This window comes from Oryctolagus cuniculus, chromosome 13 (genome assembly GCF_964237555.1).
Source record: "Oryctolagus cuniculus chromosome 13, mOryCun1.1, whole genome shotgun sequence".
Lineage (NCBI taxonomy): Eukaryota > Metazoa > Chordata > Mammalia > Lagomorpha > Leporidae > Oryctolagus > Oryctolagus cuniculus.
In genome coordinates, this window is record NC_091444.1 from 37,684,458 (window position 1) to 37,709,861 (window position 25,404).

The following is a 25,404-nucleotide window of genomic DNA, read 5'->3' on the forward strand; positions in this document are numbered from 1 at the left end:
TCTCTGTCACTTTGCCTTTCAAATAAATGAATACATCTTTTTTAGAAAAGAAAAAAAAACAATTTAATGGAATGAGCACACCCCCTTCATTCTCTATGACATCTAACAACTTATACCAAAACCCAACTTCTCAAAACAGCAGCAAATATTTCTGATCTCCTAGTTTCATCGAATTGGGAATCTGGCTCGAGACCTCCTGTGACGCTGTCAAGAGGTTGGCAGCTGGGCTTCAAGCATCGCAGACTGAGCAGGGCCTGGCAGATCTGATGCCGAGATGTGAGTTCACTCCCTGGCAGCTGCTTCCCCGGAAGCAAGGAATCCGAGCGAGTAAGGCAGAGACCACAGTATCTTAGCACGCAACCTCAGAAGTCACACTTGTCTATAAACAGCGCGGGAGGCGAGCTTGCAGGGTGACAGAAGACACGGAGCTCCCTCACGTCCCCGGACCCCACGATGATTGTGACGAGAATGGCCCTCAGAAACCAGTGCGTTGGGTCCAGTAAAAGTGCACAGAGGAAGTCAAGGAGGAAAGAACTTTCAGACAGGAGTTTGATGCCAAATAGAAGCAAGAAACCAAGAGGAGACTGAAAGAGGCCCTTGGGTTTAGTCTCTGGGGTATCAGTCTTGATCTTCTAAACTCTAAAGCAACCCCACTAGAGAAACACATTTCTTCAATGCAAGCCATGGTCAAATATCTGTGTTATTCAACACCTGGTACATAGTTCACCCCTATCTAGAAACAAATGTTTCATCAATTCATATCTACCTTTACTACATGGGAGGCACTCACACTTATTTTACTCTAACATATTTCCTTTTTTTTTTAATTAATTAATTTGTTTTTTTGACAGGCAGAGTGGATAGTGAAAGAGAGAGACAGAGAGAAAGGTCTTCCTTTTGCCGTTGGTTCACCCTCCAATGGCCGGCGGCACACCGCACTGATCCGATGGCAGGAGCCAGGTACTTCTCCTGGTCTCCTATGGGGTGCAGGGCCCAAGCACTTGGGCCATCCTCCACTGCACTCCCTGGCCACAGCAGAGAGCTGGCCTGGAAGAGGGGCAACCGGGACAGAATCCAGCGCCCCGACCGGGACTAGAACCCGGTGTGCTGGCGCCGCAAGGCGGAGAATTAGCCTACTGAGCCGCGGCACCGGCCTACATATTTCCTTTTAAAAGTGCTGGTCAAGAGGTCGGCCCTGTGGAGCTGCAGGTTAAATTGCTGCTTGCAGAACCAGCATCCCATATGGGTGCTGGTTCAAGTCCTGGCTGCTCCACTTCCAATCCAGCTCCCTAATGCGCATGGGAAAGCAGCAGAAGATGGTCCAAGTGCTTGGGCCCCTGCATCCAAATGGGAGACCTGGATTAAGCTCCTGGCTCCTGGCTTTGGCCTGGCCCAGCTCTGGCTGGTGTGGCTATTTCAAGGGTGAACCAGCAGATAGAAGATAGTCTCTCTCTCTCCATGTTTCTCCTGCTGTTTGTAATTCTGCTTTTCAAATAAATAAACCTTTTTATAAAAAAAAGAAATACTAACTTTAGAAATAGTTTTTAAAAAGGAGTTTTAGGGGATGGCACTGTGGCGTAGTAGATTAAGCCATCACATGTGGTGCCAGCATCCCATATAAGTGCTGGTTCGAGTCCCAGCTGCTCCATTTCTGATCTAGCTCCCTGCTAGTAGCCTTGGAAAGCAGCAGAGGATGGCCAAAGTGCTTGGGCCACTGCCCCAATGTGGGAGACCCAGAAGAAGCTCCTGGCTCCTGGCTTCAGTCTGGCCCAGTTCCAGCCATTGCAGCGATTTAGGGAGTAAACCAGCAGATGGAAGGTCTCTCTCTCTGTAACTCTGTCTTTCAAATACAATAAATAAATCTTTTAAAAATTATGCACTATGAACTATCTCTACTTGTTTGTACTATTATCACAATTTTATTTCATTTTAGTTTTAAAGATTTTATTTATTTATTTATTTATTTATTTGAGGGGCAGAACCACACACACACAGAGAGAGACAGAGAGAAAGGTCTTCCATTCACTGGTTCACTCCCCAAATGGTCGCAATGGCTGGAGCTGGGCTGATCCAAAGCCAGGACCAGGAGCTTCTTCCAGTTCTCCCATGTGGGTACAGGAGCCCAAGCACTTAGGCCATCTTCTGCTGCTTTTCCAGGCCGTAGCTGAGAGCTGGATCAGAAGAGGAGTAGCCGGGACTAGAACTGGCACCCATATGGGATGGTGGTGCTGCAGGCAGAGGCTTAGAAGGCTATACCACAGCGCTGACCATCCATTATCACAATTTTATATGAAAAACTTCAGCACTTAAAGAACTTAAATGCTTTGCCTAAGGTCTTATGGTTAGGAGTTGGTGAGACCATAATTTATTCTATCCTAAGTAATGTGAGCTCAGAGCTCACGTTAGAGCTCTGCTGGCCAGTACTGAAGCCTCTGGCCAGGTGTGCCTATGTTAATCAAAATCAAGTAAAGTTAGACATAAACTGCAAAGGGCACGGAGTGTTGAAGTCACCTGAGCATGGTCACAAGGGGAGAGGAAGGAGCTCCTGGGAGGGAGGAAGAGGAAGCAAGAGAAGATGCAGGATGGAGAATGGCCGGGGGAGGGTAGCAGGACAGAATCAGAGAAAGGGGCCTTGTCTGGCTTTGGCAAGGGGCGGGGACAACTTCTCCTGTGTATCAGACAGGAAAAACAAAACGAGTGAAGGCCCAGGGGAAGGCAAAGTTGATAATGTTCACTTTGATGACCTTAGCCTTGTCTACTCTGTAAGGGCAGAGAACAAGGATAAAGAATGAACAGGCCCCAGTGGTGGTGCAGTGTCAGGCCACTGCTTGTGATGCCAGCATCCCATGTTGGAGCACCAGCTGGAGTCCCAGATGCTCTGCTTCTGGTCCAGCTCCCTGCTAATGCACCTGGGAAAACAGCAAAAGACGGCCCAAGTGCTTGGACCCCTGCCACTCATGTGGGAGACCCAGACGCTCCTGGCTGCAGCCTGACTCAACCCTGGCTGTTGCAGTCATCTGGAGAGTGAACCAGTAGATAGAAGATCTTTCTCTCTCTGTATGTCCCTCTCTGTCACTCTACCTTTCAAATAAATAAAATAATAAAAAAAATGAATGCGCAAAGGTATGGCTGGGGGCACTTGAGTTGGGTAGGAAAGACTGGGAATCCAGTAGTAGTTCCTGTACACAAACAGAAGCACTGGTGTCCATCACTGAGGGCTTAGTGGTGGGAGACACCAGGAATTTTTAGTGCAACCATTTTTTTCCATTAATTCCACAAACATTACCAAAGGCCTACAATGTGGCAGGCACTGTGAGTAGTAGTGACCAAAGTAGGCAGGGCCCATCCTCTTCTAGAACCTACTGTAGGAGGACCTCATTAATCAAATTTCCACAGAATCCCCAAATGTAGGTCTGCAATGAAATATACCCTCCCAAGGAGAGGGGCTATGAGAGCGTGGAGCAGGGGATTTCACTGGGTCAGGGGGATCAGGGAAGGCTCCCCAAGAGCCAAGACTTGAAGAAGGAGCCCCGTTCGTGCAGAGATGAGTTCAGTCAGTGACTGTCCCCAAAGGTGGCCATACACAGTCACAGACAGGTGGACAACGGTGCCTCGTAAGGTTCCTGTAGACAGGGGTGCTTGCTAGGAGCACAGAGTCACTCATGGTTGCCTGGGGCTGCGCTGGTGGGCACACTGAGTGCAAAGAGCATTGTGAGCTGCCCTCAGAAATCCTTCCCTGGCATAAGCCTGGTGGGTACAGTCTGCAGGGGTAGTAGGCTGAGGGTGCCCTACCCTGCTGATAACATCAGCAAAGATTCATGATGCACAACATATTACAATATATGCGCAGTCAGCACTCACTGCAAACCATCCATCACCAGACTTCTATTGTAGCCCTATTTCCCCTCACCGGAATCTTTCTGAACAACAAATTTCCTTTGATGTTCAAAACTCCAGGTTCAATTTTAGCAAAACAGAAAAAACACAAAGCACTTTAAATGACTCACACATTTTTTCAAAAGTTTCAACAAAGCATATTTTAAAATTAAAAAATAAAAAGTATTCTGTGTGATGTCTCTATTATGTTAAGGAAGAAGAAGTGACCCCAAATTGTATTTGTTAAGTGCAACTATTTCAGGGCCAGCGCTGTGGCGTAGTAGGCTAAGCCTCCACCTGTGGTGCCAGCATCCCATGCGTGTACCTGTGACCTGGCTGTCCCTCTTCTGATCCAGCTCTCTGCTTATGGCCTGGGAGGAAGCAATGGAGGATGGCCCAAGTGCTTGGGCCCTGCACCCACATGAGAGACCAGGAAGAAGCTCCTGGCTCCCAGCTTTGGATTGGCTCAGCTCTGGCCGTTGCAGCCATCTGGGGAGTGAACCAATGGATCAAAGACCTCTCGTTCTCTGTCTCTCCCTCTGTCTGTAACTCTGCCTCTCAAATAAATAAATAAGTCTTTTTAAAAAAAAGTACTATTTCTTCAAGTTTTCACTAGGTATCCCTTTTACTATATTTAACATTACAATCTATTTGTGATAATATTTCATAAATAAATTACGTTATCATATGCCTGTGTGTTTCCGTGCACGACAAGGTCCCTCTTGCTGTGTTCGCCCCTTTGCCCCATCCGAGAATGAGGAGCTACACTGGAAGATGAAGTTTAAAGTCACGACGATGGCAAACAGCCCCTTCTGAGGAAGGGCACAGAGCACATTTCTCTCCAGGAGATTAACTGGACATTTCTGCAATGTTTTCCAAGTCTCCGACACACTAAGAGAAGAGGCTCAGGTCTTCATCTGGCAGAGAGTCCACATTCTGAGGCATCCAGTGTAACACACTGAGGACTTTCCTGCCGAATAAAAATGATTGTTCTTGGTATCGAGCGAAGGCCTGGCAGCTTAGCATTTGCAAAACATCTCTTTCATCTGGCCCTCGGAAGAGCTGATGCGGCTTCCAAGCTGGTGATCCTCCGGGGGAGGGGGTCTTAACCTGAAGATGTAGAGGAGCAGGATTTGCTCAGCTCGGCACTGTCCTGCTCTGAGCCCCAGCGCCTCCGCACGAGTCCCCTCGAAGAGAAAGTTTCTCCTCCACGTTTCATTGGCTTGTCCCAGACTTTCTTTACCTGATGTCCAAGATCACTGTTCCCAAGGTTACGGGCACTCGAGATTTTTGCCACTGCCACTCACCATCTGCCCAGGCACTCAGAATCCTTTCTCTGGGCCGTGGTCCCTGGACCTCTGAACTGTCCCTCTGACCCCTTCCAGTCCCCCTTGCCCTTTGCTCTGGTTTGCCCACACACTGGATTACTGAGCCAGGCCCCTAGCTCACCTGCTCATTGTTGTCAGGGTGAGTATTCAAAATACAGACCCCAACAGGTCACACTGCTAGTTTCAAGGCTTTCATCGACTCCCTGTGTTTAGCTGCACAACAGATGTCAAACCTTTCTCAGAAGCAGAAGAAAATGAATTTTTTCAATGAGCTATTATTAGGAGTCCCAGGATACAGAACAGATCAAAGCTAAACTGCTCGTGATAAAGCAGGGACAGAGGCCACTCCCTCTTGCGGGGGGGGGGGGGGGCAAAGCAGCCCCAAGGGATCCTGGAGCTCTTCTGGACACAGCTGGAACTCAGCTGCCTGTAGGAGGAAGCCCATGTTCCTCGGCTTGGCATTCAAGGCCCTATAGGATCTGCACCCAGGACACCTGTCTGGCCTCATCACTTGGCACTCTACTGCGCGTACTCCCCATACCCCCACTGCACAAACCACATAGGAGTGCAACGTGCCAGGCGTCTGAAGCTCCACACTGCAGCCCACATAGCCTCCTCAGCCAGGTGTGTGTTAGTGCTCACCCCCATTTGGTGAAATCTTAATTTTGACCTTCCAGGTTTAGCTCCAATGTCAACCTTTACAAAGCTTTTCCTTATGGGCAACACAGATAGAACAAAGGGTCAGTTCAAGTCCAGACCACTCCATTTCTGATCCAGAATCCTACCAATGTGCCTGGGAAAGCAGCAGAAGATAGCCCAAGTCCTTGGGAGACCCAGATGGAGTTCCGGGCTCTTGGACCAGTCCAGATGGATGATCTCTTCCTCTATCTGTCATTCTGACTTTCAAATAAATAAATAATCATTTAAGACAGAGAGGGAGAAACACACACACATACCTATCTGCTAGTTTACTCCCCATTAGGCCACAATGGCCAGGCTAAGGCCAGGAGTCAGGGGCTTCATCCAGGTCTCCCATGTGGGTGCAGGGGCCCAAGCATTTTGGCCATCTTCCTCTGCTTTTCCAAGGCCATTAGCAGGAACCTGGATTGGAAGTGGAGCAAGCAGGATATGAACCAGTGCCCATAGGGGACAATAGCATCTCAGGAGGCAGCCTTATCTGCTACACCACAACACCGGCCCAAATAAATCAACAAATATTTAAATAAAAGAATAAACCCCTCTCTTCCCTTGGGAACTCTGTAAGGTGACTGTTCAGCCACCTGCTGCATCTGTCGTCTGGATCTGTTTGTCCTAGCAGTGTTGTCTTTCTAATCCTAGCCCAGATGCTTTGTGCATTGTGACATTAGGGCTGTGTCCTTTATTCCATCGCAATCGAGGTAGGTGAGTGACACAATTCTACAGTGGATTCTGAGAACCCCTGGAGGTAGTATGACACCAATAAGCCCTGAACTGGGAGTCTGAGCCTTTGGATTCCACTTCTGGCCGTGCCCCAGACTAAATCTTTAAGTTCAGCTCTACGTGGCCATGGTTCAGTGCTGCTGGCATAATGATGGTTCTAGGGGCAGGTGTTTATAACACAGCCACCACATGCCAGGCACTGCTGTAAGCAGTTTTCATACGTGAGCTCATTTTTTTGTTTTACAGAAAAAATACTGGAGAATTTACCAGATTGTACCTTTTCTTTTGCTACCTCTGGGGCTGTAGGAGATCACCTCCCACAACGATGAAGAAACAAAAACTGGACAGGCTGCCGAAGGGGACTCAGAGGGTAGCTGAGCTGGCTGGGGGCAGGTCTGCTGGCTCTCAAGGTGGTAAGCTCGCTCACCGACACTGCTTCTCCATGACAGGAAGTGGCCTGAGAACTGGCCAGGGCCACACTTGTCTGCACAAAATATTTTATAAAGCTCTAATACAGCAATAAGATGCTCACCTATCAACACAACACAATGCATGCCCAGACCTTTCCTAACTTGAAAAAATTCCATGATCCCATTGAAAGTTTGGGTTATTGTCTTAAAAATATTAACTTCCTATTAAGAACTGTAATCATTAAAATAACTCCAAAAGGATATAAGTGGTAATACCAGAAATCAAGAGCAGAAGCAGCTTCTTATTCTCAGCTAGAGATGTGCCAATGGGTGCTGTAGAGACCCCATCCTGGCAGAGCGGCCCCTTGGGATGGCCCAGTCACTGTAGCTAAGGCTGCCAGCTACCAGGTGGCTTCAAGGACATGGTGATGGTGACCCACTGACAAACAGCTGATCGTAATTTTCTTAAAAGCCTATCTCAATCCAAAGTGCATTTCCCAAGAGGCGCCATGATATGGAAAGGGAAGGGAATCCAGAGTCAGAAGCCCAAAAATTGACCCAGGGATGTTTAGTGACGTCAGTTAGTATGGCCGCATCACAGAATGGTCCTAGGGAAAGTGTTATTGGTCCTACTGGCCCTGCCTAGCCCGGCACTGCTGTCAGAGATGTGAGTGATCAGTAAATACTGATTCCTTCTCTAAGGAGCAGTCATGCTGGAAGAATGCTGTCCAGAGCTTTCTTCATTCCCATCTTAGTTCACTCGGAGCTGCTGTAACAAAATGCCACAACTGGGCGATGTATAAACAAGCATGAGAAAGCAGGCTGGGAAGGTCAGGGCCCAGGCACGGCAGGTGTGGTGTCCATCAGAGCCCCCTTGCTGGCACACACACAGCAAATTTCTCACTGTCATAGCATGGCAAAAGGAATGAGGGTGCTCTCCAGGGTCCCTTTAAAAAGGGCATTAATCCCATGGATGAGTATTTTACAAACTTTTTTATTTATTTGAAAGGGAGGCAGAGACAAATAGAGATCTTCCACCTATTGATTCATCCCCTAAATGCCCACAACAGCCAAGGATGGGCCAGGCCAAAGCCAGGAGCCCAGACCACAAACCAGATCTCCCACACAGGTGGCAGGGACCCAGGTTTCTACCTTCCAGGGTGAGCGTGAGCAGACAGCTGGATCAGAGGCAGAGCTGGGACTTGAGCCCAGGCACTCTGATATGGGATTCCAGCGTCCCAAGCAGGGTTTTGACCACTGTGCCATCCGCTGTCCCAGGGCCCCACCTCTTAACAGCTTGATGTCAGTGATCAGTCTTCAACACATGAAGCGTGGAGGGGAGTAGGCATCACCATTCAGAACATAGAAGCCACAGAGAAGGAAAGTGACTTAGCCAGGATCCAGTGTGGACACGACAGAGCCTGCCAGTCGCCCCTCTTTAGCACGCCATCGTTAACCTCAAGTTATTTTTTTTAGGATTATGTTAATTCTATTTGTCTTTTCTTAAGCTTAGAGTCTATAGAAATTTGTGGAAATCCATATAGTTAAGTCTTCAGACTTTGAATCTAAGCCTAACTGGACGGCTCCATCAGCCCTCAGCAGCCTTGGAGAGCCACCCAACCCTCCCACTCTACCCTTCCAAAACTGGAGGGTCAGGAAGCTACTTACCCCACATCACACAGGTAGCAGAGGAGGTTCAAACACCTGTGCTTCACCGAGTCCAGCGCTCTTCCAGCGAACCCTGGGTGCCATGGAAAGGAAAAAAGAGTCTGAGAAAAAGCCTGAGAAATGAATGTGATTTCCTCGTGGCGCTGGATGTGGGTGAGTGTCTCACACAGACAAGCATTCTATGTGCACACACATAGAAGGTATGCAGGGTGACAGATTCACTCAGAAGGTGAGAAAGTGAACACACAGGTGTGAGCATGGGCTGCCCCACAGAGAAACTCCCAGCGCGAGTGGGCAGTGGGCTGGAGGACCGTGGGAAGAGAGGACACCTGTGCAGCACCTCTAGCTGGGGGGGCTCCCCCCCAGGTGGCCTCTTTTGTGAGGTAGGAAGGGGGCCTCTGCAGGTGAGAAGCCATCTGGGAACGCTATGGGACCTTCACACACCCCACGTGGAGCTTAATCTCCATATCTTCATGCCGGTCCCGGTCCCGTCCATTAGATCCTGGGACAGGAGGTGGTTTGATTGACAAGTAGGAGGACATGGGGGCTTCCAACTCACCCTGGTTACCGCATCGGTGCTCACTGAGGCTACTTCAGAATGAGCACACGGCGTTTATATTTGTACAAAAGCAGTCATCGCTATACAAGGGGGAAAATTCGCCTTTTTCCTGCTCTCATGTTTAAGAAAGTCAACACTGAAGCGTAGTTTGCGCTGGCGCCTGACTTAAAACGGTGGTGCGTGTATTAATTAACGTGATTTCTCGGCGGCTTCATCCGAGTGCCTTGTAGCTCTGCGCGAGGAAGGGACAGCGACTCAGGGGAGGCCTCCACTCCCACCCCCTACCCCGGCCCTTTGACCTCCCCCGCCCCCACCGCGCTCTCCTCTGAGGGTGGCCCTTTCACCCAGGCTCTCTTAACGACTACTTTAGAGCGTGCAAACGCGCATGCAGCTTCCCGCCTGAAGCTCCGTGGTAGTGGTGGTGCCATTGTGCACCCTCTGGTTTCCTACAAATGCCACCCTTGGTTTTCTACAAATTCCTCTGCCCCTTGAATTCTGCGCGGCGCTGGCCAGGTCCAGGGCGGGTGGCGCGCTGCCTGAGCCGAGGGCTGCGGGGACCTGGTGGTGCCAGGCGCATTGTGAAGTGGCGGGAGCGTCACAGGCGACCTGGTCCCCGGGAGCGGAGGGCGGGGCCGGTGCCGCAGCGACCCTGGGAGCCCCGGGACCCTGGCACAGACGCACGGCGCGCCCGGAGGGAGCATGGCGGGCTTCAGCAACTTCACCTCGCCGCCCTATCGCGACCTCTGGGAGCCGCGGCCACCCCGCGGAGGACGCGCGTCCCCGGCGAGGTTGGGCGGGCCGGGACCCGGGGCCGAGCCGGCCCTGGACTCCTGGGCCAAGACTGCGGGCGCCGAGAGGGAGGCGGCGGCCCCCTGGCTGCACCGGAGCTCCTCACCATCAGCGCGGACTCGCGGGCGCGCGTACTGTGCCTCACCAAGGGAAAGCCGCAGCCTCACCGACGTGGCGCCGAGGCCGCTCGACCGCGCCAGGATGCACCCGCCCCGCAGCCGGCGCCTAGAAGAGGCCTGGAGCGAGACCCGGAGCAAGTCCAGCGCGGCCTGGCCACAGCCATCCCCCCTGCAGCCCCAACAGTCGCAGCCCTTCCCGCGCTACACCCCGGCCCAGGGGGACTCGCCACCGCCGTACCCCGAGGGCGCTTACACTCTCGCGAGCGTGGCACCGAGTGGAGACCAGTGGGCAGCAGGGGTCTGCGGCCACGAGGGTCTCTGGTCCTCTTCCCCAGTTCCCACGGAGAAGTCTTTTGCGCCCTCCCAGGAGTTCGGGACGCACTCGGCCTGTGTGCGCCCTCAAAAGAGGGACAGTAGCGAGCGGGTGGAATCGGCGGGTAGTCCGGGCTCGCAGCCCTCGGCGTCCAGCAGAGACACGCAGAACCAGCACAGCCAGGCGCTCACCAGCACCCTGCAGGAGGCGGTGATGTCCTCGCGGGACCAGAAGATCGTGGCCCTGGTGCTGACCCGACTCAAGAAGGCGCAGAGGATGCGGGAGCTGCAACAGCAGGCGGCAGTCGCGTGGGAGGAGCTGAAGCTCTCGGACCAGAAGGTCCAGGTGACCCTGGAGCGGGAGCGCCAGCTGCTGCTGCAGCGGAGCCAGGAGCAGTGGCAGGAGAAGGAGCCGCGCAAGACTCGCCCGGGCCGCGAGCCCCACGGCCGGCGGCGCAGCAGCCCCGGGAAGAACGCGCCCCCGGCGGAGAGCCGCTGGAGGGCGCCGCCCGAGGACCAGGAGAACCAGCGCCAGGAGAAACCGGACGGCGCGCGCGCCCTGGCCGAGCAGCGCAAGCAGAGCCAGGTGCAGCGCCTGCGGGAGCAGGAGAGGCAGGCGCAGCGGCTGCGGGAGCAGAGCGGCCTGCAGCTGCAGCGGAGGCTGGAGGAGGCCTCCCACAAGAGGCACCTGCACGCCGCCGAGGGCCAGAAGAAGGTCCAGCAGACCAACTTGAGCTCCCTCGTCAATTACCAGGCTCGCAAAGTGCTCCTGGACTGCCAGGTCAAGGCCGAGGAGCTCCTCCGGAAGCTGTCGCTGGAGCAGAGCTGCCAGCGGTCTCAAGAGGTCCAGCAGTGTCTGATTAAGGAGCGGTACCGGGAGCTGAGGGAGAAGGCCCGGAAGGAGGCAGAGCAGTTGCAGCAGGTCAGGTGGCGCGCGGGAGAGGCCGAGGAGCAGACGAAGGCGCGCAAGAGGGTGCTGGTGGAGCTGGCCGACCAGAAGATCCGGCAGGCCAGGAGCCACGCGCACAGGACCGCCAGGGACAAGGCGCAGCACCTCCGCGAGCTCAACGCCCTGCGGGAGAAGAACCACCTGGTCCTGAAGCTGAGAGCCGAGAAGGAGGAGAAGTCCCACGTCGAGGGCATCAAGGAGGCCATTAAGAAGAAGGAGCAGCGGATGGAGCAGATATCCCGAGGGAAACAGCTCGCCTCCCAGGACTTCCCGAAGGGCTCTGGGGCCCCCAGGGGGAGCGACTCGAGAGAGCTCCAGGACAGCCGCTTCGATCGGTTGGCACCAGAGGCGCAGCTGCGCGTCGGGTCGCAGAGGGGGCGCTACTGAGCACAATCCGAGGACCATCCGCTTGCAGCCCCAGCAGCCAGAAAGACACGTGACCATGCGGCTCATTTTATAATCTGATTATAACTGAGCATTGATTTTTTTAAAAGTACATAAAATAGCTGCAATTTCCTCTCATGAGCTAGTTTATTGATTCACTTAGATAGTGTAGCGGGTTGGGGAGCGAAATCGGCGCGTTTTTAAGAAAAGTAGTTGGCTTTGCAAATTTGAATTTGCATAGAAAATCTTCACTGAGCTCTCCAGCGCTCTTGGAAGCACACGGTAGACACAGAGAAGAATCTGCCGTCTGGGAGGCAGTTCTGTGTCCTGTTCTGGTCTTTTCCTATCCTAGAGGGTTGCAAGAAATTTCCAAGAAAACAAGATAGGGCTGTGGTGGGAGGATTTGGGATTCCCTCTTGGTAGTTCACAAAGCCACTGTAAAATTTTAGAACTCTGAAAAGGCCTGCAGTTAAAACAAAACAAAACAACAACAAAAAAAAAACTTACTCGTTTAACCTAGTGTTTGTTGCAAAACATGGGACATGGAACTGATGTTCTGTGAACCATGCTTGGAAAGGTGGCTCCACAGATCTCCGCAGATTGTAAACTCCTTTGGCTGTGCCTCCTTGGATAGACAGCAAGTGTGGACGATTCCATCAGTGCCACTGGCGTCCATTGGCTTGGAGTTCTGTTCTTTTGATCAATCTGTTCAGTCTTATGCAACAACATTCCATTAGAATCTTCCTCTTCCCCTCTCTTGTGCCTCTGAAGAAGGCATGTGACGTCATTCTGCCCGTGTTGTGCCTAAGTAACCTAACCTGGCTGGGAAGGAAGAACGAAACGTGACTCAGCAGCACGGTGTTTTAAAAACCAGGAACGCACAAACGGAAATTAAGCCATCATATCTTCTATCTTAGAGTCCTATGGAAAATCTCTGTGCTCTCTTTAAAAAGCCCCAGATGTAACGTGTGTGTGTGTGTGTTTGTGTGTGTGAGAGAGAGAGAGAGAGAGAGAGAGAGAGTGAATACGCCCCACTGGCAGATCTTTGTTCCACCTGCAACTGTGAAGCTGCATTAGGGGTAGGTAGCCTGACTCGGGGTTCCGTGCCAGGTCGGTGTGAGGTCCATTTTCTCAGCCCTTATGATGGAACCAGGCCCTCTTCCCCGTTCTGTTCTCTCCTCCTACCTGGGACCCCTCTACCTGCTAGCCCTACGGACTCCTATTGGAGGGCCCTCACTCCTTTGCTCAAAAATGTTCAAGGATACCTCTTGCTCAAAAAACGTAAGGGCTCACATATCTCACCTCCATTCCCAGCCTTGCTCTCTCCTTGACCAAGTTAGTGCTCTGTTCTAGCCAAATGCAATGTGCAACCCCGGGTATTCTAGGGTAATGCTTACGCTGTTTAGCCCAGCCCTTGGTATGACTCTAGGTGCTCTTTCTCAATATACCTGTGTGGGATTCAAGAAGTTAGCTCTCTGAACCTGAGCATCCTCTTCTGTAAAATACAAAGGCACATTCTAGGGATGATTAAAGAAAACAATCCGTGCTAGGAGTTTGGCATGTTGCCCAGCGCTTAATGGAGACCCTGTAATCGCATTCTGTGGCTTTTACTGTTACCAGTACTGAGCCTGTGTCTGTGCCAGGCCCGAGCTCCCCTATGTGGACACCTTTTCACTGGCTGTCTCCTTGCAGCATAGCCAACTCTGGCTTCTCTGAGCCCATTCCCATTCTGCCTTTTCCTGGCCACCCACCCTGACGTCCCTCTCCTCTGAGAAGCCGCACAGCCTGGTGAGCACTCGCCAGTTGCTGCTTCGTTGTGGATGTCCATTTTGCAGCCCACAACGTGGCTTCCTGAGTAGACTGCATCCTGCCTGAGGCCAGGATCATGATGTGAGCCTTTTTTACTCATGCCTCAGATGGTGGGCAAAGGACAGTGGGAATCAAAGCCACTGAGCAGCACGTTTTGACCCCACATCTGCATACTGGGCCTTTTACCCGAATGGTCTTTGCTCCAAGGACCACAGAACATCATTCTTATATCCAACCCTTTATACATATTACCCATAGAAGTAATTACACATCACTTCTCAGCCTTTGGGCTAAAATCAAGTATAGAAGTAAGTACACAAAATGAAGCTGACAGAAGTGACATAGACCAGCTTTTCCCTATCCTTCCCTTAATTGCAACAAAAACCCCTGAACATTATACATGAAACAAACAGGAGAAGGCTTTGGAAGGTGGAGAGAGGCTGATGGATGCTCTCAATACCCAAGGAGCCACACGGTGGTTTGGTTTCTTTTTTGCTGCACATAGGCCAGATCTAGAATTGAAGCAACTCACAACCTCAAAACACGAAGTGTAGACAAAAAAGTTCCAACAGAAGCCAATGGAAGCCTGTTCTCTCCAGCCGAAGGACCAGGAAAAAGCAGCCCAACAAGCTGGAAACCATTTAGATAATAACTTCTCTACAGCAGCCAAACACCAAAGAAAGAACTGTGTTTCTACCCTTCTTCATGCCAGCAAAGACTGAGTAGGGATCTTCAACTTCTACCCTCACCAGGCAGAACCAAGGTGCTCTCTCCTCCGCCCTAGCAATGTCAATGGGAGCCTAGATAATCACTACCTCCACAAGTGTTTATTGCCCCCTTCCCACTGGGTGGTGATACAGGAAGCCAAGGGGACAGTTAAGACTTTTATCAGCACCCAGAAGTAACAAAGTCATCTATCTTTTCTTCTCATCAATTCCCCACAACCTCATGGTATCAATAGAGACCACAAGGGGGCAATCATAAGGTAGTCCTAACCCTCCCACCCAGAAAGCTATCAGTAGGGACCCGGGTTGGGGCAAAGACTCCCACCCCTGTCCAGCAGTAATGATAGCAACACACACACCCCTTTATTTTCTGGAGTGGTTTCAGAGGAAGATAGATGAAAATGAAGGTTTAAGTAAGAACCAAATACCTTTTAAAAAAAAGATTTATCTTTATTTGAAAGACAGAGTTACAGAGAGAGAGAGAGAGAGAGAGAGAGAGGTCTTCCATCTGCTGGTTCATTCCCTAAATGGCTGCAATGGCTGGAGCTGAGCTGATCCGAAGCCAGGAGCTTCTTCTGGGCCTCCCACAAGGGTGCAGGGGCCCAAGGACTTGGGCCATCTTCTACTGCCTTCCCAGGCCAAAGCAGAGAGCTGGATTGGAAGAAGAGCAGCCAGGTCTCGAACCAGTGCCCATATGGGATGCCTGTACTTCAGGCCAGGGCTTTAACCTGCTGAGCCACAGCGCTGCCCCCCCCAGATACCTTATAATAATCAAAATGTCCAGGTTTCAACTGAAAATTACTCAACACCAAAAACTTAGAATGTCTCAAATTGAGTGAAAAAGACAATCAATGGATGCAAAAATGAAGACGATAATTTTTAGTTATCTAAAAAAGATTTTAGAACAGCCATAATAAAATGCTTCAACAATTATGAGCATACTTGAAACAAAAAAGTCTTAGCAAATAAATAAAAGGAATAAAGAAGAACCAAATGGAAATTTTGGTTATGATTTTTTAAGTTTATTTGAGAGGCAGGGGGTCAGAGAAGATAGCTTCCATCTACTGGTTCACTTGCCTAAAGCCTACAGTGGCTGGGACCGATCTGGCTCAAAGCTAGGAGCCAGGAACTCAATCCAGGCCTTCCAGGTGGGTGGCAGAAACCTAATTACTTGAGTCATCACCTGCTGCCTCCCAGGGTTTGTATTAGCAAGAAGCTGGAGTCAGGAGCTAGAGCCAGATATTATACCCAGGCTCCGGAATATGGAACATGGACAACTTAACCAGTGTCTTAACTGCTAAGCTAAATGCCCACCCTTGGAAATTTTAAAACTGGAAAATACAATAGAAAAAATAAAAATAATAAGTTGAATGGGCTCAACAACATAATGGAGGGAACAGAGGAAAGGATAAACAATAAAGTTACCCAATCTTTTGAAAGAAATTTTATTTTTCCAAAATAGCAAAGAGCCTCGTGGAGCCGTGGGGCTGTAACAAAAGATCTAATGTTCATAGCATGGGAGTCCCAGAAAAAGAGTGGAAAAAAGGACAGGGCTGGAAATACTACAGGAAATAATCACCAAAACCTTCCAAAGTTTGGCAAATAAGCAAAGCCCACAAAGACCCACAACAATTCATAATGCATATCAAAATCTAAATTCTAAAACTAAAGACAGAAAAAATTCTGGATCAAGAAAATTATAATAGCCACAGACTAAGAGACAGTAGTTGTAAAAGGATGTGTATATTAATATCAGACAGTGTGGGGCCAGTGCTGTGGCACAGCAGGTTAAAGCCCTGGCCTGAAGCGCCAGTATCCCATATGGGCGCCGGTTCTAGTCCCAGCTGCTCCTCTTCCCATCCAGCTCTCTGCTGTGGCCTGGAAAAGCAGTAGAAGATGGCCCAAGTCCTTGGGCCCTGCACCTGCGTGGGAGACCTGGAGGAGACTCCTGGCTCCTGGCTTCAGATTGGCGCAGCTCCGGCCATTGTGGCCATCTGGGGAGTGAACCAGCGGATAGAAGACCTCTCTCTCTCTCTCTCTCTCTCTCTCTCTGCCTCTCCTTCTCTCTCAGTGTAACTCAGACTTTCAAATAAATAAAATAAATCTTTAAAAAAAATCAGACAGTGTACTTCAGAGTGAAAACTATGAGATAGGCCAGAGGTTCATAAATTTATAATGGGCACACCCACCAATTATACATAGCAATTCTAAACAGGTGTGTATCAAACAACAGAGCTACAAAGCATGTGAGACAAAAACTAAGAACTGGAAAGACAGACAAATCCATTCCAACAATCATAGAACAAATAAACAAAGAAATCACAAAGAACATAGAATTCAACAGCACCTTCAGCAAATAGGATCTCATCAACATTTATAGGTCTCTAACAATAGCAGGACACACATTCCCCCCACACACCAGTTTTGGTGAACATATATACCAAAATAGAACATATCCTGAGTCATAAAATGAATGATAGGTTTAGAGGAATTGAAATCACACAAAGCAATAGAATGAGATTGTAAATCAATGACAGAATGATAGCAGGAAAACCTCCAACATTTGGAGACTAAACAAAATTTTACTTTTGTTTTATTTTAAAATTTACTTTTAAAAATCTATGAACTAAAAAGGAAGTTAGTCTCTCTGTAACTCTGCTTTTCCAATACATAAAAAATAAATCTTCAAAAAATTTTAGAAAAGGAAGTATCTGGAAATTTAAAACTACATTGAATGGGGCAGGCATTGTGGCACAGCAAGTTAAGTGGATGATTGAGGTGCCAGTGCCCCACAGTGGAGCATCGGTTCAAGTCCTGCTACTCTGCTTCCAACCCAGCTTCCTGCTAATGCTCCTGGGCAGGCAGCAGAAGATGGCCCGAGGACTGGAGCCCCTGCCACCCATGTGGGAGACCCAGATGGAGTTCCTTTGACCCAGCTCAGCTCTGGCTGTTGTGGTCATTTGAGGAGTGAACCAGAATATGGAAGGTTCATTCTTCTTTTCTTTTTTTTTTCCTTATTTCCTTCCTTTCTTCCTTCATTTTCTTTCTTTCTTTTGTTTTCTCTCTCTCTCTCTCTCTCTCTCTCTCTCTCTGCCATTCAAATACAGAAATAAAAATATATTAAACTGAATGGAAATGAAACATCTTAAATTCATGGGTCATAGCTAAAGCAGTGCTGAGAGGGAAATTTATAGCATTAATGTGTACTTTAGAAAAGAGAAGTCTCGGGCCGGCGCCGCAGCTCACTAGGCTAATCCTCCGCCTAGCGGCGCCGGCACACCAGGTTCTAGTCCCGGTCGGGGCGCCGGATTCTGTCCCGGTTGCCCCTCTTCCAGGCCAGCCCTCTGCTGTGGCCAGGGAGTGCAGTGGAGGATGGCCCAGGTGCTTGGGCCCTGCACCCCATGGGAGACCAGGATAAGTACCTGGCTTCTGCCATTGGGTCAGCGCGGTGCGCCGGCCACGGCGGCCATTGGAGGGTGAACCAACAGCAAAGGAAGACCTTTCTCTCTGTCTCTCTCTCTCACTGTCCACTCTGATTTGCAAATATACTCAGAATTGGGGAGGAATGGGTGGCAAATGACATTACTTTTCAAATATTAAATTATTTTTATGGCACAATTTTAAAGATAGTGGTCTTAGTTTCTATTTTAAAGAGATTTGTTTTATTTATTTGAAAGGCAGGGTTACAGAAAGAGAGAGAAGGGGAAGGAGAGAGAGAGAGAGAGAGAAAGACAGAGAAAGATTTTCTATCCCCTGGTTCACTCCCCAAATGGTTGCAAACAGCTGGGGATGGGCCAAGCCAAAGCCAGGATCCTGGAACTCCATCTGGGCTTCCCACATGGGTGGCAAGAGCCCAAGCACTTGGACCATCTTCTACAGCTTTCCCAAGTGCATCAGCAGGGAGCCAAAAAGGAAGCAGAGCAGCCAAGGCTCATATTGGCACTCTGACATGGGGATTGCCAATGTGGGACAGCTGAACCCACCATGCCACAACAGCAGTCCCTGGTCTTAGTTTCATTTAACTGAGAGACCTCAGGAGCTTTAAAGAATTTGACGAGGGGCTCTCAGTGCTTCTCTGTTGACTGTAGAACTGAATTAACTCCATGTTGCACCAGCCCCTACTAACGCTCTTGCTGCATTCTGATCCCGTAGCAGTGCTGTAGTGAGGGGGAGAGGCTGGCTCAATCAAGTATTCTCAGGCACTGAGGCTGCCCGGGTTTGGAATGTCATGGGCAGGATGTGGAGCTGTCTTTTTTTCCTTTTTGTAGACCTCGCCTAATCAAGAGTCTTTCAATAAGAATGGGCTTCCAAAAATTGTTTTTGGGACATTAAACACTTGCCAATTGATTTTGTCTGTTTCAAAAGCCAGACGGTTCTGGGTATTTTCCAATTCAATGTGGAGGTACAAGCAGACCCATTTCCCTTCCGATAGCGCTTGAAACTGGAATAGTTCTATTTCCAGTTAATTTTTCTGTGCTTCCAAAAGGAGTAACTGTTTCACTTCCATGTTGCTTTTGTTCTAACTGGAAGGAACCAGGCATCACACACACTGACAAGCTTATATTTGGGGGGTTTAAGTAGAGGTGAGCTAATTCTCAGAGGGAGGACATTCCAGAAAGTTCTGAATCTTGTGTTCCCCTGGACGGGGCCGTCACTTGGGTTGGGTGGGCCTGGAAACTGCTGAAAGCCATGGCTCTTTCACTGCCGTGGGAGCTGGTGAAGAAGCAACTAGCAGGCCTGGTCCCAGCCATGCAGAGAGAGGTTCCCCTGAAGTAGTCCAGATGCACCAGGGCCCTCAGCAAGGCCATGGGAGATGCAGGTATCTTTTCATTCCATTCTTCCATCAGCTATTGGAAGCCCCTTGGCACACACCCTCTGTCTCCATAATCACCTCACATGTATCACTTGTGGACTCAGCTCAGCGATAGGCTCACGTTTCAATCAAGGCTGGTAAGTGACCGTCTCCAACTGGCCACCCAAACCTCAGACTCACAGGCATTCCTTTTGCAATCCAAAAAGAGAGACTTCTTTGCCTCCAATATGGAAAATTCCCTGAGAAAACTTGGATTGAACTCTCTTGAGTCATAAGCCCTTCCCTTAGAACTGTTCATTACAGGGGATGGCACTGTAGCTCAGCAGGTTAAAGTTGCGGCCTGCAGCACTGGCATCCCATATGGGCACCTGTTCAAGTCCTGTCTGTTCTGCTTCTGAGAGAGAAAGAGATCTTCTGATCCACTTCTGATCCAGCTCCCTGCAGATGTGCCCGGAAAAGCAGCAGAAGATGGCCTAGGTCCCTTGGCCCCTGCACTCATGTGGGAGATCTGGCAGAAGCTCCTGGTTCCTGGCTTCAGCCTGGTCAGCCCCAGTCATTGTGGCTATTTGGGGAATGAATCAGCAGATGGAAAATCTTTCTTTCTGTCTCTCTCCTCTCTCTCTGTAACTCTGCCTCTCAAATAAATAAATCCTAAAAAAAGAACTATTCTTTAGGGCATCCTGCTGGTCTAAAGCATTATGCTTGGTCCAGCCTGCAGATTGGATAGTGTTGATAAGGCTGTACCTAGGATGCCAGATAGAAGAAAGGACTGACAGGGAACAGTCACAAGATGAGATGTCCGTGCCATAAACAATGACCGGCATTGACTTAGGGTTGCTTTAAAGGCAGTAAAGTTTCCACTTCTCGCTGAATTCTCACGTTCTTGCCCCCTTTTATTAATGTAAACACAGGCCAAACCTCTACAGTTGCATGGTGCATAAAATATTATTTCTTTGCATTGCTGAGATTATGGAAGTGAGGGCAACCTCCACAGGGGCACACACACACACAAGCAGTGCACATAAGGCAGAACTGCATGTGGCCAGTTCCAGATAAAGATGTGGCAAGAGGGAGAAGCCAACTCTGAGAGCCCCAGTTGGGACTAGGGACCCTTCAAGGGGTGACAATGATCCGGGTGTATAGTGTCCCTGGCTCCCGGCAGAACACAGTCCACTGTGGAGTTGAGCATCCTTCCCTTAAGCGCTCAGATTTTCCGGAGATTAAGATCAACTGAATACAAGCCCACAATGATCATCACACAAGCAAACAAATCACACTGAGCGATAATCAGTGGGAAAAGACCCATATGTGCTTGAAATACTAAAACATCAGGATCAGAATAGAGAATAACCGTATATAAATTACTTTAAAATATTGTAAAATTAGCAAGCAGAAGTAGATAACATATATGATTAGCTGTATTTGAAAAATAAAACTTTTGGAAATGAAAAATATAGCCCTTGTTATCAAGAAAGACTCAGATGGTGAGATAAATAGCTTATTAAATACAACTCAAAAGAAAATTAAATACGTAGAAATTTCCCAGAATGAAGCAGAGAAAAACAAGGTTGTCAATACAAAAGAGAGGTTAGAAAAATATGGAAGTTAGAGTGAGAAGTCCCAATATCAAGTCAGAGTCTATAGAAAGAAATAGAGAAAGTGGGGGCAGGCCAATTGAAAGATTATTTTCTAGAACTGATGAAAAATGAGTGCAATGACACCCAGTGTGATGGTCTCTAAGCAAGACAAAGAAAGGAAACCCAGACCTAGGCACATGCAAAACAGCATGCTGAGCACCGAAAACAAGCAGGGGATCTCACAAACATTAAAAAAGAAAACGCTGCCCTGCGAAGGCACAAGTAGAGCTGCCACACCTTTCTCAGCAGCAAAGACAGAGGTGGGAGACAGGAAAGCTACCTACTGGGTATCAAGGAACGCAGCAGCCATCCACCACACAGCGGAAACAGCTCCACTTCTGACGGAGAAATACATTTTTTTTTCAGAGAAGCAGGGTTTATTACCAACAGACTCAGCTGAAGGATCTTTTCAAAGATGCCCTCCAGGAGGAAGGGAAGTGATCCTGCAGGAAATAGCAAGGATGCAAGGAACAGGAAACAAAAGATAGCAACACCTGCCAATAAAAACAGCATCTGCTTTCCATGTCTAATCTATGGGAATACAAGGGTTTCAAAGCATAACATCAAAGTACCAAGGGACAATAGTGTGAACGTTGGGAGAAGAAATGGCTGTGTAGTTTGGTAGGAGGGCCGAGATGCCAAAGTTAGAGTTCAGTAGGTTTACATGGTAAATTTCAAGAGAAACCAAAAAAGAAGGGAAATAGAGGATGGCACAACTTCCAAAGAAGTAGGATTTAAAATGAAATTTTAAAAATCACAAAGCTTTAATAGTCAAGAAGAGAAAGATGGTCCTAGGGGACAAAATGGGGTAGATAAGAAGCAAAAACAAATTGTACAAAGGAATACAGACCTGTCAGTCATCGCAATGAATGCTAACAGGCTAGCATGATAGACCCAAATTGTCATACCTGATACTAAAATATTCAGCCATGTGCTTCTTACCTGAGACACATTTCAACATGAGGACAGAAAAATGTTAGAAGCAAAAGATACACAAAGCAGACTTTAACCAAAAAGAGATTTCTGCTGTCAACAAAATTGGCCTTACTACCCAAAAAATTTTTTTTGAAACATTGTGTAGAGAAGACTACCATCTAATATCAAAAATTCCTAGTTCCTCTGGAAGATGAATCAATTCTGACTGTAAATTCTAGATCTTTACATATATAAAGCAAATTTGATAGAACACATAGAGGAATTAAGCTCATCCTCAGAGTGGAAGATAGTCATGCTATCTCTTGGATTTATTAATAGGCAAAAATTAGTCAAAATATTAAAAATACAACTAAAAGTTTTGCTTATTGAGCACATGAGTCCACCTAATAACAAAATATCTATAAAAATTGAGCATGGAATAAACCATAAAAGAAACATTAAAGTTTTCAAGTAACTAGTACCATAGGAATCACATGGGGCTTTTTGTAAATTTATTTATTTGAGAGACAGAGAGAGACAGAATTCCCAGAATTTCCTTGCTGGCTCAAACTCTCTACATTCCCAGGAGATGGGAACTCAATCCAGGTCTCCCACATCAGAGGCAGAACCCAAATACTTAGGCTATCACCTCTGCTTTCCTGAGTGTGCATTAGCAGGAGAGTGGGGAGCAGAACCAGGACTTGAACCCAGGCACTTCAATACGGGTTTGGGCATCTCAAACAATGCAACTAAGTTCAAGTTGAAGAGATATTCTTAGAAGCTTAAAACTTTACTTTTAAGTATTTTGTGGATAAAAAATTTATAATAGAAATTTAAAAACATTTGGAACTGGAAAATAATGAAAATCGCATAAACCAAGGCTTATAGCCTGCAGAGAAAAAGATAATATGAGGAAATGTAGAGAAACAAATACTAACAGATGAGAACAAAAGCTGAATATTAGTGAGCTAAATACCTAACTTGCAGAAATTAGAAAAAGAACAGAATAAATTCAATATAGTAGAAAAGTAACTATTAATACAAAAATTAATGAAATAGAAAACAAAGATATAATAGAAATGAACGCACAAATAAAATAAGAAAGTTTCTAGCATAAATGTTCAAGAAAGAAAGAGATTCACAAATAATATTAAAAATAAAAAGAGAGGTATAATGAGAGATCCAGCAGAGACTAAAAAGATGATAGGGTACTGTAAAACAAGCTGTATGCCATAGGATGCATAATGAGGCAGAAACTTAGAAGAAATGAACACATTTTTTTTAAAAATAACAAACTCACGGGGCCGGCGCTCTGACGCAGTGGGTTAACGCCCTGGCCTGAAGCGCCGGCATCCCATAAGGGCACCGGTTTGAGACCCGGCTGCTACACTTCCAATCCAGCTCTCTGCTGTGGCCCAGGAAGGCAGTAGAAGATGGCCCAAGTCCTTGGGACCCTGCATCTGTGTGGGAGACCCGGAAGAAGCTCCTGGCTCCTGGCTTCGGATCAGCACAGCTCTGGCTGTTGCAGCCATTTGGAGAGTGAACCATCAGATGGAAGCTCTCTCTCTCTCTCTCTCTCTCTCTCTCTGTGTATAACTCTGACTTTCAAATAAATAAATAAATCTTAAAATAACACAATCAACTAAAAAAAATTTACAAAGCCCAAGTAGCCCATAAGTGAAGTGAAACTTGTTTAAATTTCCCACAGAGAATCAACAGGCACAGGTGATTTTACAAGTAAGTCCTACCAAAATGTATCACAAAATGTATCATTCTTATGCAAACTCTGAGAGGGGAGAAATGAAACAACATTCCAAAGCATATTTGACATGTTTTTCCACTCTACCTTTGATACTAAAACAACAACAAAGATGCAATAATGAGGGGCAGGTGCTGGGTTCAGCAAGTTGACTTAACACCCATTGAGATCCCTGCTGTGATGGCTGCCGACCATACTGGGGTGCCTGGTGCCAGTGCAGGCTCTGCTTCTGATTCCAGCTTCTCGCTTGTGTGTAGCCTGGGAAGCAGAAGGCGATGTCTCAAATAGTCAGGTTCCTGCCACTTACACGGGAGGCCTGCATTCAGTTTCCAGCTCCTGGCTTTGGCTTGGCCCAGTTCTGGCAGTTGCAGGCATTTGAGGAGTGAATCAGTAGATGAGAGATCTTCGTCTGTCTGTCTGTCTGTCTCTCTCTCTCTCTGCTTTTCAAATAATTAAATAATAAACACAAAATTTAATACAATAAAGAAAAAATCATAGAAAAACTAGATTCATGTATATAAAGGTAATAATCCTACACAAATATCAGCAAAATGAATTCTACACTTTATGAGAAATGATAATGTTATTTGTAAGCTGGGTTATTCCAGGAATATAAGGCTTAACTTTAGAAACATGCAGTTACCACTCACTACATTAGTATATTAAAAGATCAAAAACAATATGGTTATTTTAATAGATGGAGAAAACATACTTGATGAAATTCAAAATACCTATTTAGGATTTTTTCAAAATTAACTAGCTTAGAATAGAAAGGGATTTCCTTGATCTAGAATAGGAAGACTTTGTTTCCTTCCAAAAACCTGCAGAAAACATTTTTTAATGATAAAACAGTGAAGGCTTTTAAAATCAGGAAGACAGTAAAGAAGTTAAAAAAAAAAAAAGGAGGGGGAAGCTGTTAAAACTCTCATTGTTTACAGATTATATGATTTCCACGTATTTTATAATCTTGAAAGTTTATATATGTGTAATAGCTAAGAACAGGAAGCCATTCAGCACCCAGCAATGGACAGTGGCTGCATAGTCCCAGGCACAGTCACATAGTGCAGCCAGAACGGTCTACACCTTGCTCCGAGACACGGGTGAACCTCACAAACTTAACCTCGAGTAAAAGATCCAGACACAAAGGAACACAGTCCGTAGGATCCCACTGATGCAAAGCAGGGACACATGCACAGCCTATCTCTGCCATGGAAGTCAGGACAGGGTAACCATGGAGGGGCTGGTGAGCAGGAGGGGCACAACGAGGCAGTGTGTGGTCTGGGGTACAGCCTAAGACTCACAGGCAGTGGGTGTTGGGTTTAAACACCTGCCCTGCTGCTTCCTAGGTGACTGACCTTCTGCAAGGAACATAACCTCTGTGAGACTCAGCTTCCTTACCTGGAAAATGGGCAAAATAATGGCACTCAGCTCACCGGATGGCTGTGAGGTGAATGAGACGATGTATACGAAGCAACTGGCTCAGAAGGTTCCAGAAACTGGCAGCTACAGCTATTGTTCTTCAAGAGTCCCTCCACTGGGATTCTGGTGATTCAGGGGCATGAAGCACAGGAAATAAAAAAGCAGAATTTGGCAAGGGACCTCATGTTTCAAGAAGGTTCCTCCAGGGCTATTGTGGGGAGCCCCCACACCCCAGATCCTGCCTGTCATTCAGTCTCAGTGCTGTTTTGCCATTGAAACGCCTACCAGTGTCACATGCACAAATGTCAAATGGTAAGTTCAATGCAGAGAGGGGTGGGTTGCTCAGGACATGCTAAATTCACTGTTTGTCTTATTGTACTTGCTACCAATCTCAGAGCCAGAGAAACAAGGCCTTTCCCCCTTACCTTTGTGGCCAGATCTGCTTTAATCTAAGGACATTTTGATTTAGAGCTGAGAGGCTGTGGCACATTCTCACCACTCTATGGGAGAGCAG

At 47.8% G+C, this 25,404-nt stretch overlaps 2 protein-coding genes and 1 long non-coding RNA gene across 9 annotated transcripts in view; 2 read left to right on the forward strand and 1 right to left on the reverse strand.

The window, feature by feature from the left end:
• The window catches only part of SUSD4 (sushi domain containing 4), a 153,281-nt gene extending 143,467 nt beyond the window's left edge, over positions 1–9,814 (reverse strand). For 2 of the 7 annotated variants that reach the window (XM_070055370.1, XM_070055361.1), the window contains exons 1-3: positions 9,626–9,814; positions 9,261–9,492; positions 8,702–8,774 (exon numbers count right to left, since the gene is read on the reverse strand). In XM_070055370.1, the coding sequence (XP_069911471.1) occupies positions 8,702–8,708 (7 nt within the window). In that variant the 5' untranslated portion in view covers positions 8,709–8,774; positions 9,261–9,492; positions 9,626–9,814. Of the gene's footprint in view, positions 1–8,701; positions 8,926–8,948; positions 9,202–9,260; positions 9,493–9,604 lie in introns of those variants that run through there. The other 5 variants (XM_070055363.1, XM_070055362.1, XM_070055371.1 and 2 more) reach the window with 5 other exon arrangements.
• Positions 6,642–25,238, forward strand: LOC127483542 (uncharacterized). The gene is made up of 4 exons (XR_007909930.2): positions 6,642–6,827; positions 6,930–7,036; positions 8,716–8,854; positions 24,818–25,238. It is a non-coding gene; the product is annotated as an uncharacterized lncRNA (long non-coding RNA).
• CCDC185 (coiled-coil domain containing 185) lies at positions 9,886–11,969 on the forward strand. Its single transcript, XM_002717385.5, has one exon. It carries the CDS (start codon positions 9,960–9,962, stop codon positions 11,814–11,816), a length of 1,857 nt encoding a protein of 618 aa, XP_002717431.1. The 5' UTR covers positions 9,886–9,959; the 3' UTR covers positions 11,817–11,969.
• Positions 25,239–25,404: the final 166 nt, after the last annotated feature.